Source organism: Micromesistius poutassou, assembly GCF_964030765.1.
Source record: "Micromesistius poutassou genome assembly, chromosome: 14".
Classification (NCBI taxonomy): Eukaryota; Metazoa; Chordata; class Actinopteri; order Gadiformes; family Gadidae; genus Micromesistius; species Micromesistius poutassou.
In genome coordinates this window covers 6,310,176-6,324,717 of record NC_140284.1, presented here as the reverse complement: position 1 = coordinate 6,324,717, position 14,542 = coordinate 6,310,176, and the positions used below count along the sequence as shown (strand labels likewise).

Here is a 14,542-nt window from a genome sequence, read left to right as displayed (position 1 = left end):
CTAGAACTTGCTTCACTGTACTGAAAGCACAAAAGGTCAATCAGTCAGTGCTTGCTTATCGCTAATAGTTCTGCCATTACCTCTGCAACACTTTATCTATGGGCCAACCCTGTCTCTTGTATTTACATTCCAGCCAGGTATGGTCTGAGATGGATTGTAACCACAACTAGCATTAAACCAAATGTTCCATTGCATTTTTATTCCTTGCACAACATAATGAATAGCCCATATTAATCAAGAAATCCCAGCTTAGCTTCAAATTAACTATACCCTTGCAACTAGTTATTAGTCATGACTGGCTGATATCGTTGTGGTTCGCAGAGCCATAATATCTGTAAAGGGTTGTCCCTGACCAAGCAGAGTTCCACTCTTACAGAAATGTGTTGTCCTTTTGAGGACATTACTTCTGCAGCCAATTAACACCATAGTCACCCAATCTTGTTTACAATCTGAAATCATTAGCAAGATATACATATAAATAAACATAAAACTACGGGCTGTAGAATAGTCATGAAAAGACATGCATGCCACAACTCAACGCTCTCCATCCATTTAACTCTTTTCCTTGACATTTTGTGTACACTTCCATATGCACTTTTCACGTTGTATTTACTGCCATGCACCCATTTCTATGCACATGTTTCCTAAATCTAGGAAATCTAAGTCTTGAGCTGAGTGATTGTCTCTCTTCCCTCTCCTCTCATTATGTATCAGTATTTGGGAGAGCACCTCTCTGGCCGTGACATCGCCAGGACAGGCTCTTTGAGAGTGATTAACACTACAAGTGTTAGAGGCCATGCAGGCCCTTCAGGGGTCAAGGCACAAGACCCCAGACCCAACCCGCACCAGCTGACCACCGTCTGTCTGCTCTGCCTTGAAACACTCAGTAGCACACACACACACACACACACACACACACACACACACACACACACACACACACACACACACACACACACACACACACACACACACACACACACACACACACACACACACACGCATTACATGCACACACGCAAACACATCCGCATGCATGCACATGCACACACACTCACCTGAATGCACACACACAACCACACACACGCAAATACATCCGCATGCCTGCACATGCACGCTCACTCACCTGAATACACACAAAACACCCATACACACAAACACACACAATGACATAAATGCACAAGAATTAATAAGGGCAGATCAAAAAATAGCCCTCTGGTACTCGCTCTTCCTGTCACTTCTTCCCCTCCATAGCCCTGGTTCTCAAACGTTCATTCTCATTATAATAATGACACACAGTGTTCTGTACGGAGCCAAAAATCTGTGAAGGAATCCCTGAAGCAGTGATATCTCTCACACTATGTAAAAGACACTATGTAAAAACAAATATATGCTCATGTCCCAACACTTCCCTGATCTTAAAACAAACTCTCGCTCTCGCTCTCTCTCCAACACACACACACACACACACACACACACACACACACACACACACACACACACACACACACACACACACACACACACACACACACACACACACACACACACACACACACGTGCATAGAGATCATGCCCCTAGTGAATATGACGCCACCCTCTGCCATCAGTAAATGATCTTCCACTGTCGACATTAAGGGAGGAAGTTTGCTCAGTAGTCTCTGTCACTCTCAGCTTGCCTCTGAGCCTTTGGGACCCCCCCACTTCCCTGACCCCACTGCTTGGGTAGAGTGTGTGACTGTGACGACCGGGGGAATAGGGGACCAAAGCACATTTGGGACTGCGTTCGGAACTCCATGCTTGTGTGTTTGCATTTGTCGTACATGCATGATTGCGTGTGAGTGTGTGTGTGTGTGCGTGCGTGTGTGTCCGTGTGTGTGTGTGTGTGTGTGCTGGTGCGAGGGTACACGTGTGCCCGTGCGGCGGGGGGGCCTGCGTGTTTCTGCTCCGGGACTCTGGGTCAAGGCGGTCGAGTCCGGCGCTGCATTCCCTCCCCCCCTTGTAGCTGGGCATTAGCATTTCAAAGCAGCCTCCGTCTGCAGTAAAACAACATCCTCCTCCTCCTCCTCCTCCTCCATCACTTCCATCTGTCTGCTCACCTGGGCGGTGTACAAACAGGGACGTTTACTATTGCCCCCACTGAAGTGAACCGGGATACAATTAAACGTGCGTTGCAGGCTCACCTTGATGTATGTGTTTTAGCGCTCCGAGCCCATGCTTTTGTACGAGGCATTTCTTTTTTTAACAACTGGTTACAGATGTCTCATTATCACATGAACACTGCAACGGGCCTGCCTGCGGATTAGTGGTTTTACCGGGGATACGCGTGCGTGCGCGCGTGTGTGTGTGTGTGTGAGCGTGTGTGTGCGCCTGACTGTCTCTGTGTCTAAGTTATGTGGAAGGTGGAAGTTTACAAAGCTAACTATTGCACAGAATGTTCTTACAGATTTGGATGTGTAATTATCACAAGAGGCTAATTGTAGAAATATTGTTCTTTTTAATTAGGCTTGTAAATGAGTTAAAAACATATGCAATATGTTTCCCAGCATATGTACAACATGATATTTAGTCATTAACACCATTTAGATGGAAATGCTCTTGTTAACACTTTGTGTGGCGTTAAATGTAGATGTATTTTTGTACAAAAAAAAACAGGAAATATGATGCATCATGCATATTCATTTCCACATCTAAAATAGGTGAATTAATTTACAGAAGGACATTAGTATGTGTTAATATTAAGTACAATTTAAAGTTGATGTGAGATTTATAGGCTGCCCTATTAATTCATTATTGGTTAATGTTGAATAAATAATAATACAACAAAATTGATTTTGCCTTAGACTTTAGACTTTTCGGGCAACTTTTTTATTTTCACTTGTGCTGGCAAAACTGAACTTGGTGGCAATTTCATCAACGCATAGCTTTCATTTCCATGCAGACATTTTACAGTTCGGCTTTCACATTCCACCCCAGCACACCTTGTAGTTGTGGGGATCATATGCAATCAAGGGCCATTTGTTCCTCATCTCCAGCATAGCGGCAGGAAGCTCAGCCGTTCTGAAAACCCAATCTGCTGTCTCCTCGCAATCACACAGATGTCTGGTCATTCAGGATGCCTGCTACCCTAAAGACGGACACACGCACATGCATACACAAGCATACACATGCATGCACATGCATGTGTATGCTTGTGTATGCATGTGTGTGTGTCCGCATGCACATGCACATTCAGATGCATACGCTGCACTCAAACAATGCATACAGACACACGCACGGACACACACATATACAGGTGCACACATATACGGACACACGGACACACAAGCACCCACATATGCAGACACACACAAACCACACCACATACATACATACATACATACATACATACATAAACACAATCCAGGAGCATTGTTAGATCGCTATGTCAGCGTGTCAAATGTCAGCATTTAATGTCCGCGAGAACATTAAGATTCAGGCAAAAAGGTGTGCAATGAGTGTTTCTCATTTTACTGGTATCCTTCCTTACCATTGGTCTGTCGGACATAGGAGAAAAAGTTGGCAGAAAGGACTTAAGTCATGTGACTGGTGGGCTGGGAGTGCGTTGTGCCTTCGGTGTCAACAGATGTGTTGTGCTTTCATCCAGATTCCAGAACGGCTGTACTATCTACAGATCCGTCTCTCATGTAAACACAGCCAACGTTGCCGTGATTTATTTTGGAACCATTTGAGTGGCAAACAAGTGCGTAACTAACTCGCAGCCGCGACACCATTGTGTGACCACCATTATAGCGTCTGCCTTTCACCAAGCCTGTGTTAGACACGACATCCCCCCCCACTACCAGTCAACCCCTTGTCCACCCACACACCCACCACTTTGCCACCTGACAGGTTTCACATGACAAACTATGATCGGCAGGCCTTTCACCGTGGATCCACTTAACGTATCGGGAGATAAATTGCACCAGGCGCGATTGTCCAGCTGCGGTGGTGACAGCCTTAATTTGGGAGCTGGCAGTCAACATGATTAGCGAGCTGCAAGGAGGCTGGCATGGAAAAGATCCGTCGCTAGCAGGCGCGTGGAAAAGCAGGCAGCAAAAACATAAACACAGGGATAACCATAGTAATACAGAGACCGTAATCGATTTTTCAAATGATATGCATAACGGTGAATCCCTGCATACTGTACTTACATTGCTGGAATTAACAACGGATCGATGGGGGTACACGCAAAACAAAACACGTACACGGACACGCTTGAGTGCACAGATGTGCACACGCACACACTCTCTCTCTCTCACACGAGCACACAGGGAGAGCGCTGGTTTCATTTTCCCCCCCTCACGGGGAGCTGATGTGTTCAGGTATGATGTATTGATCGGGCGAGCACATTAGCTAACCCACTGTGTTCCGTTAGAACGAGTCACGCCGGAACAAAGGACACCCCCACTCTGGAGATAATACGATATCTCCAAGTTGATTATGCAATTTTTGAGAGCAATGTTTGGCTTTCTGGCGCCTCACCGTGAGCCAAGCGGCGTCCCCCGAGAGAAGCTCGGGAGAGAGTATGGCTGTGGTTTTATGAGTTTCACATTCTACACCTGTGTCGTCCTGCACCGTTTGTAGTCTTGCTCAGTTTACCCAAAATACAAACAATACCAAATGTCCACGTACCTTCATCACACAGACCCAGATGGGGTCTGTTTGATGTTATACCGATTATACAGATGCCCACCTGTTCATATTTAAACATCTTTATCCTCATTATTTAGTTGTTCTTATACCTCCATGATCACAATACATGATTACAATGTATTGAACAAAATGTATATTTTCTAGTATTGCATTGTCTGACATTCTGTTTCTCTCCCAAGCCGTAACTGATATTTAAGGCAATTGTTTTTCATGTGCCCTGGCTTTCTTGTTCCTCAAATTAGCTTTGAGAGCATTGCAGAAAGAAACCCTGCTGGAAATGGGATTGGTGTGTGTCACTGCATCAGGAAGTGGTATTATTGCAGCTAATGTTGGACTTATTGAACACTATTACACTGGCTGAGTCGAATATTTTATACCTTCACTGATCTGTGTGCTTGTGTATATGTGCTTGTGTGTGTGTGTGTGTGTGTGTGTGTGTGTGTGTGTGTGTGTGTGTGTGTGTGTGTGTGCATTTTTGTGTTTGTGTGTGTCTGTGTGTTTGTGCGTGTGTGTATGTGTGCGTGTGAGTGCAAGAGTGTTTTTTATCTCTGTGGTTTGTGTATAACAGGTGAAATGCTAACAAAACTCAACTCAAGTGCTTTTTAGTTGCCTGAAAAGTACTATGCACTAAAATGACTATTTCACCGGTTTATGAAATAAGAAAACATGGACAATAGATGACTCTGTCTCAGAATATCATGACATAAACATGCACACATGAAAATAAACTTAACGTTAAGCTCTTATATTAACTGCCGATTTACCATCAAACTACTTCCACTACTATCACATTTGACCCATAATGCAAAACAGTGCAGTGGGCTGTAATAAAAGAGTTGACTTTGCCTGCTCTGCCAAACTGCGTTTGGAAGACGGAGAGGTCCTGTCACTTGTGTAAGTGTTGGCTATCATTAGCTGTCAAAGTCTCTGATGGCTGCTCCTTCGGATTCAAAAGCATTTGGACAAAGTTAGTCCTGCCGACCCGGACCTGCACGATGGATGGGTGGATGGGTGGGAGGTTATTTGGCAAATACATGTACCGTATAAATGAGTTGGGGAAAAGCTCCTTAGACCTTAGAAACCTCTCTTCTCTTTCCTCTATGAACCGTATTTGGAAATATACAAAACGTAAGCATCTATCGACATCCATACTAGACAGAGGTACGGATTTCCAAGCTGTGTTTAATTGCTAATCTTAATAAAGTGGTAAGATTAGCGGTTGTGGTGGTAAGTGGTGCTTATCTTGTTTTTAAAGTTATTTCCAACACTCCTTGTCATCTGCCCTCTTTGCCTTTGTTTTTCTTTCATACATTAATTTATTTCAGAAATCCATGTTAATATGATTATGCCTTTGGAAAGCCAAAAAAACGTCCATACTTCTTGAAATAAGCTTTTGTTTTTCCCTTCCATCTGTGGTCATGTTGGATTCATGTGGTGGAACTGTTAACTTTAGAAGTCATTTTTAAGCGTGTCTTTCTTGTGCGTCTTACTATGCCACAATTAAGGTTGAAATTCCAGAGCAGATTTGTCGAGCTAATCAAGCAGTCGCAGCATGCTGTTTTTAGCTTCTTCCCGTAAGCTGACATGAAACACTATGTTAGCAGTCTGAAGGACAGCCTTGTCGAGTCTGGTGTAGTACACACAAGCACACAAATGCACACACAGACACACACCTACAAAAATGATGTACATTCAGCCACCCTGCCATCTGCTCCTAGACGTGTCTGCTTACACCACTCCCTAGTTGGCATCTCTCATCTCACATTGCTCTTATCTTCAGACTAGGCGTTTCTTTCTATACCTTCAGGTTGTAATGGAGAGGCTCATTCAAGGTCCAAAATATTGGTAATTTTATCGTTGGGAGACGGTCTTTGAATGGGGGTTTTGCTGATGAAGGCACCAGAGGATACTTAAACAACCTTTGAAAGTGTTTGAGCCTTCACGTACGCACACACGCACACACACACACACACACACACACACACGCACACACGCACGCTTGTAGAATCACAAACACAAACACAAACACCCACACACACACAAACACATGCACGCACATACTTTCTTCGCTCCCCTTTCCTTTCACTCTGCCATGCCTCCCATATTCCTGTCAGTAAACAAGGGCACTTCATCCCTGCTAATGGCCATATGTCTGTGAGAGACAAACCAAGATCTTACCTTCAGTGCATAACTGAAGAAGAAAGAAAAGTTTGAAGCTTGAAACCTCCCAAGGTAGTTGAAGGCAGCATCCACTTGATGATGCACAGTATGCTACACATTTCTTTACATTCATTTTGCTTTGAATCTGAGCACATTTTCCTCTCAGTAACTTTAGCAAGTACTTGAATGGTTATACTTTCATTTTCCCGTTTCAGGGTGAGTTGCTAGATGCTACAAAAGCATGAAAGCACAGTGACTTGCACAGCAGAATTATGCCTTTAACAGGAATGTATGTGGTTCACCCTTTAACTAGAAAGGCAGAAGTAGAAATCAGATAGAAGAAGAAGGAAAATAAGTAATAATAAATTATATATATATATATATATATATATATATATATATATATTACGCTACTGTGACAAGCATTAATTCCTGAGGAATAGAATAAATCACCAGTCAAAATTCCCCCTCATTACCTTGTAAAGTCTAGTCCTGCTTGATACTTTGGATTAGTGGCTAATGTTTTACAAGCACAATAATGAATGCAGACTTGTAGAAAGTGAAGCCAGTGAATAGTCTTGGCGGGTCGTGTTCAACCATTAAAGCAAAGGTTTATGGGAGACCCCCAGTCTTACATGGGGCACTGCATTGTTGAACTCACGATTTAGTGATCAGATTCTGCCCTCCCCTCTCTTTTCTCTTTATCTTTTGTCCCCTCTTGATTTCCGGATAGGCTTGTAGCAAATGTATTTGATAGGTTTACTACGGTTGTTTCACTTGGGCCACTATAAAATATGTCTCTTAACAACTCCTAAAGGCTGACCTCTGAAGGGACCATAAAAAGGTGTCTGTGGGGGTGGATCTCCTGATCTGATAATGTCACTGATATATAGATAGTTAGCTGCCAATGAATAGGGTACACCCAAAGCCGTCTGTGTTATACGACATCTCCTCTGCATTTAAGTTGTATCTCCTAAATGCCTTTTTGTTGTCTTTATGCTATGGGCAATAGCATATTGTTCTTCTTCAGGGGGCTGATAATAATAATTTACCCCTTTCAGTTTGACTGATTGATAAATTGTGCTATGGAATTGCTGTGCACACATCTGCTTCCACTGTTGCACTAGATAGGAAGGTGAGGAAGGTATTTCATATTAATAGTATAAATAGTATGCATCAAATTGTTTCCAAAAACATTACATTTTTGCAGACACATATTTCCACTAAAATGCTGAATCTAATGTTGCTCTGATTGTTGAAGTGACATCAGATTAAGCCTGTACGACCACTTTGATTGGTTGAAGGCTGACCAATCAGTATAAGAGGTAAGCCATGGTGTTCAGAAATCCTCCCAGAGAGTAACAGGATCAGACCTAATGCCCCTGGAAATGAAGATAGGTGATTCAACAAAAAAAACGAAACGACAAGAGTGAAAGTTAAGGAAAGTTCTTGCAGAGGATGTCACACTTGTCAAGAAGCAGGCTAATTTCTCCCCACCACCTCTCCCTGACATCATTAGGCTGACAACACCACTCTCTGACACTAATCCTAGAGTGTAAATCAGACACAAATATCGACTAATGAAGAGATGAGAAGAGCGTGTTGGAGAGGAGAAATATTGAGAGTGACGGAACCAGAGAGAAGGAGAGAGATGCAGTGAAGAGGGCTCTTCAATTGTAGACCGACACCATTGTTAATTGCAGAAGTGATGGTTAAAAGTCCTGGGATGTGAGAGTGTGGTCTACTTGAACTACTTCTAGGTGAAATGCCGCGCGCATGCACGTGTGTTCTATTTTATGGTTTGATTTCAAGTAGAAGCCAGGAAATGGTTTATTAGCGTGTGCTGACAGTTGACACAAAATCTACATGTCAAAGTGGTTTTGTGATCGTTTTTTACTTTGCAGTGAGATTCTTGTGAATTGCTATTTACGTTGAGTGTGTGTGTGTGTGTGTGTGTGTGTGTGTGTGTGTGTGTGTGTGTGTGTGTGTGTGTGTGTGTGTGTGTGTGTGTGTGTGTGCACGTGCGTGCTTGTTTGTGCGTGTGTAATTGGTAGGCAGCATGCATCTGCCATCCTTCTGTCCAGCTCGCAGCTCAGCCAGCTACTATGGCCAAGCTCCCTCATGCCGCATCTGCTTCATGCTACCTCTTTGATTTCAAGAGCTGAACTATTCTGCAACATTTGTTGATGTGGTCCTGTAAGTAAATGCTGCAGAATTGTGCTCCTCTTGGGATTGTTTTTCTCCGCCGCTGCCGACCACCTCAACAACATGGGGAAGAGGACTTCACCTTCATCATGCTTCTGAACACACCCCCACACTCTTTGATACGTCAGAAGGAACCTGAGCTGAGCTGGCACACGTCGGACGAGAAGGAGAACCGGGCAATTTGGGAAGATGATGCACCTTTTGGTGCCATAGACATAGCTATGATTATTTGAGTGATTTGTTTGACATCTTGTTGATTTGGTGAATTGACCCGTTTCCCTGAACAATGAGAGGAAGCGAGAGCGATGTCTCGGGTTCTGGGAACACAGACGGATGAATGTAGGAATATTCTTTCCTTCCAGTTGTGCTTGTTAGCTCAATAAGAAGCAAAACAAGTTAGTGTTCCACACAGTTCCACATACAAACACACACACAAGGAATTATTAACATTAAACAAGAATTGCAACTTCTACCACCTCCACTTAAAGCTGCTCAGTTCCCCAATCCCACAATGGATGCTTCCAGTTAAAGATCTGTGAAGTTTAGCTTAGCTTCTCTTAACCTTCTCTTTTTCTTCTGTACATTATATTTAATTGAGTGTTGGTCAGTGTGTGTGGGTAAGTGTGTGTGTGTGCATGCATGAGTGAGTGTGTGAACATGTGTTTTATGGTATAAATTTGGGATGTAACAATACACAAAAGTCACGATTCGGTACATACCTTGGTTTTTAAGTCACGGTTCGGTATGTTTTTCGGTACAGCAGGGTTAAAATTGTATTTTTATTAAACATTTATTTTTTTAGTTGATTTGATTTATTAAAATGTATCAAACAAATGCTTTACACACATGAAAATACATCAAATACAATTGAGGATAAAAACACAATAAAGTCCAGGACTTATTTCCATTGTGGTCCTCAACACTGTTTTGTCAGGACAAGAAAAGATACTCACAGAGTGTGTGATAATCCAAAAAAAATTAGAAGAAAAAAAATATATATAAAGATTTTTTTTTTTTGCATTGCAAATTTGCAATGCAAATTGCACGCGTATCACAATTTGCTTTAATCAACACTGTTCTTCACATAGCAAGTGACGTCTTCTTTCTTTTCTCTTTTGCATTTTCCATTGTTACAAAACGTTTAAAACATAAAACCGTGCCAAGTGAAGAAATCCACAGATTTTACATTAATACATTTTTTAATGCATGCATTTGGAAGCAATCGATGCAACCAATGTGCAACTAAAATGTGCTCCAGAGTAACAGATTGTGAAGTGGGCTCAACAATTGTAACACAGAGATGTTGATGGCACTCTGATGGCTGATTCAACCACCGCTTTCTGTTGCAGCCAAACAAAGGAGATCAAATGAGTGCTTTGTTGTGTTTCCAATCACATGTGAAACATGATCATTCCCTTTTCAATCCCTGGTTCCACTGTGGAACAGACAAGAGCCCCAGCGTAGGATGAAGGCTAATGTCTGCCTTGATCAAATGATTCGCCTGATATGCCAGGCTTACAGAACTCCTCTGAACCCCTTATAGTCTTAAAAGCTAAATCTACTCTAGGGATTAATATGAATACACTGAATGGTAATGCCGCTATTGCAATTCAGCACATTTCACTGTATATATCCTCTTTCTTGCAGGGGGATGTAAGCTTATGCAATTTCAAGTCCATAAAAAAAGCTATATCCGGGATTGTCCCGCGAGAGACGGCTTTCATTCTCGCCAACAAAAAGTGTGTATTTTACAGGAAATCCTCAGCACGCTGCTGGTCACAAGTGGCACACAATATCCCCCACAATATATGAGAGCTTGTGTCCGAGTGTCTTGACGTACAGCCAGCTAGAACGCCACGTCTGGCAACAATGGTCCAGGGTTTGCGCGGTGTTCCATCGGAGGTCAGGAAATAAATGTCGGCTTTTTAGTGGCGGAGGTCAGAGACACAGAGGCATCATGAGGCTGATGGCCTACAGCGGGCGCTCGTCAGGAGAGGAGAGGAGAGGAGAGGAGAGGGGGGGGGGGGGGGGGGGGGGGGGGGGTAGAGGGGTAGGGATGGGGGGAGAGGAGGCAGGGGAGCCGAGTGAGGCTTTGTTGACTGAAGGACACGCGTGAGGAAGAGGTTAATGACAGAGGAAGCCTTGGCGCACCGCTGGAGACGGACGGACATTCTTCATCACCCCGTGTGTGTGTGTGTGTGTGTGTGTGTGTGTGTGTGTGTGTGTGTGTGTGTGTGTCTGTGTGTGTGTGTGTGTGTGTCTGTGTGTGTGGGTATGTGTGTGTGTGTGTGTGTGTGTCTGTGTGTGTGTGTGTGTGTGTGTGTGTGTCGGTGTGTGGCTGTGTGTGTGTGTGTCGGTGTCGGTGTTGGTGTCGGTGTGTGTGGCAGGCACGTACCAGTAGCAGCATGCATGCAGTAACCTTTTCCCCCCTTTTCCTAATTGTCCCCGTTTGATCAGAGCAGCAATCCCCCAACTCCCTCAAATCAAACACACACACACACACCCGCACACACACACACACCCGCACACACACACACTTCCCCCCACCCTAGTCTTCTCATGGGCACCATACCATTTATCACTCAAGGCAACAGAAGACACAAAGGGACCGGGTGCCTCAAGGTGAAGCCTTTCTAAGTGGCTTAGTTTCTGTCACCTTGTTAAATCCATGTTCTCTTCGACAACTGCTGACAAAGTTGAATTCTCACTAGAGTCGTCTCTTTTAACAGTCTCGGCTTCCCTCTGTTAATTTTCTTTGAGCCACTGTATGCATGCGCGCACATTTGACTGTGGGAATGTGTGTGCGCGCGTGCGTGCGGGCGTGCGTGCGTGCGTGCGTGTGTGCGTGCGCACGCGGGTGCACATTTCTTTGTCTGTTTGTCTTTGTGTGCGGGTATGCGTGCGTGCGTGTGTGGTAAATGTGTGCATGCTCACTGTTGATGCCATACATAAATAAGTGACCAATATATGTACACTTTTTTTCCCATGAATTGGCTATTGTGCAGGTGTGTGAATGGAGATTGCCTTGCTCATATGGGCCGGTCCCAATTCAATGTCCCATTCTCCTTCTGTTACCATTAAACGATATTCTCCTGCCATTCTGTCTGTTTCTCTCAACATCCAGCGTGCCAGCCGGGATTCTACAAGGCTTTCGCTGGGAACCTGAAGTGCTCCAAGTGTCCTCTGCACAGTTTCAGCTACGGCCAGGGGACCGCCATCTGCTACTGCGAGAAGGGCTTCTTCCGGTCGGAGAAGGACCCACCAACCATGGCGTGCACTCGTGAGTCTCCTGAAGAGCGCTGCTTCGTAAACACACACACACACACATGCGTCATTCCATTTGCGTTTTCTGGATTTCTTTGACGATCTAAGGTTTAAGCCACCCCCTAAGCTAGTTGAGAACCGAGTTGCTTGTCCAGGTAGCAGGTATATATACGGCTGTTTTAAATTAAGTCAGCTGGCTTTTGTACAAATCCTAATGCATATTTTTTTATTCTCTATTCAGGTTGCTCTCGTTGAGAATATACCTGGCCAAAACAACCACTTCATTATCTGATTAGTTAGAGAGTGTGTCGCTCATACAGTAATTGAAACACGTGATCTTATCAGAGCCCCAGAAGTCCCATGCGTATACCCATTTAATCAGAAATCTGCCTTTATCTTTCCAAAGACGTTGTCCATTACCAAACTGCCTATAATGGTTTCCATGAACAAAAGGCAACTGGCCCCATAAGGACCCAGTCAAGGACCCAGTCAAATTCACATCATGCTACTGACTTTTTGCTACTAAGGCTGTTTAACCAAGCCCCGTACAATATTACAAACCCCACCAAGTCTTCAAGACAGAGGTCATTGATGTCTGTATTTTCTTCAAACTATGTTAAATTAGAGTCTTATTGCCATCTGGTGTCTGTTGAAAAGCATTATAAAATATTTACTGAATCTGGTTGTAAACCATTTGCCGGTTTTTATTCCCCACTATCTGATAAACACGCTTGGGTAGTTTTGTGATAATACCTGATTCCCTCATAAATACATTTATTAAATTAGACAATATATCTCACAACACATTTTGTTATAATAAAAAGAAAGGGGAATTGGTAGGAGACTTCGATCCCTCTTTGTGATTCCTGTGGTGTGGAGAGCCTCAGAATGGTGAAAGTGTGTTTATTTGTTAACAGGAAGGACACATTTGTTTAAATTATCATTATGACATTTCACTACCTCAGTTATCTATCTCACAGCCATAAAAAAAATGTTGTGTGTTTATCCCAGGGGTGGGCTGTCTGAGAAAGATTTTGTGTGTGTGTGTGTGTGTGTGTGTGTGTGTGTGTGTGTGTGTGTGTGTGTGTGTGTGTGTGTGTGTGTGTGTGTGTGTGTGAGTCACTGCATAGGAAGATAATACTGGCATTTCATAACACTGCAGACCTGTTGTGAGTATATATATATACACATCAGATGCATATCACGAGATGTCAGAAAGAGATTACAGCTTATTCCGTAAGGAATCATCATTATCAACTAATTTGCATTAAACTATAACTGTCATGGAAATATGAATCATAACTATAATACACAATTATAAACCTTACATTAACCTTGTTTATATAATTACTAGTCAATCTAAAAGGAACTGTTTACATTCTCCTTGGACCTTCGGAGTTCAGATTTGCATTCCCACTAGAGCCACTGAGTCTGATACTGAGGCCAGGCCAATCGACTGACTTCTTTGTTGTGTAGATTTGTTTAACTATTGCAGCCCTGTCTCACAGACTTGCAGACATGTCCACTTTCCCCATAGTGTATTGCAAATTAACTTGGCCTCTCCCGCCAATCCTAAACTCTCCACAATGGTCACTCCCACTTACCTTTGATACCTGTGTATTCCCTACCCACAATGCAAACGTTTCCCTATAAGAACCTTGTTCACCCATTGTCTTACTGAATGTATCCTTGGTAACTTTGCTGCCTGTACTTTCCCATGATCATGCTTTAATATTAAATCAAATAACATACTATAAATGAACTAAATATTATATATAATATATTCAACTTTTAATCAAACAATTATAAATTAACTAGCGAGGGAGGGAAAAAGCACTAGGATAGGTATAGGATATAAGGATAGATACATAAACACATATATACATATATTGAATGTAGGAGAGTTCCCAATGATGAGACTGATAGTTTGACAGAGAAAGGCAGGGCAGCAGATGAAATGTCATGCAGTGCTGCAAAAAAAGGCCTCACATAAAAAGTGGAATCGATGGCACAGACAGAGACAGACAAAGACGTGTGGAGGGAAGGGAGTGAGAGCGATTGTACCGATGTCCGCCGGGACAAAAAAGGGTTTTAGGCGGTTAGGGATTCTCTCCATTGAAGAATGGAAGAAAAGAGAAAGAGCGATAAGGATGACAGGAGAGAGAGAGAAAGAGCGATAAGGATGACAGGAGAGAGAGAGAGAGAGAGAGAGAGAGAG

General features: G+C 43.2%; 1 protein-coding gene across 1 annotated transcript in view; it reads left to right on the top strand.

The window, feature by feature from the left end:
- LOC311358789 (ephrin type-A receptor 6-like) overlaps window positions 1-14,542 on the top strand; it is a gene marked incomplete at both ends in the record, with an annotated part of 68,750 nt that overhangs the window by 26,535 nt on the left and 27,673 nt on the right. The window contains one exon of the mRNA XM_084478905.1: window positions 12,185-12,340. Coding sequence (XP_084335031.1) covers window positions 12,185-12,340 — 156 coding nt within the window. The remainder of the gene's footprint in view (window positions 1-12,184; window positions 12,341-14,542) is intronic.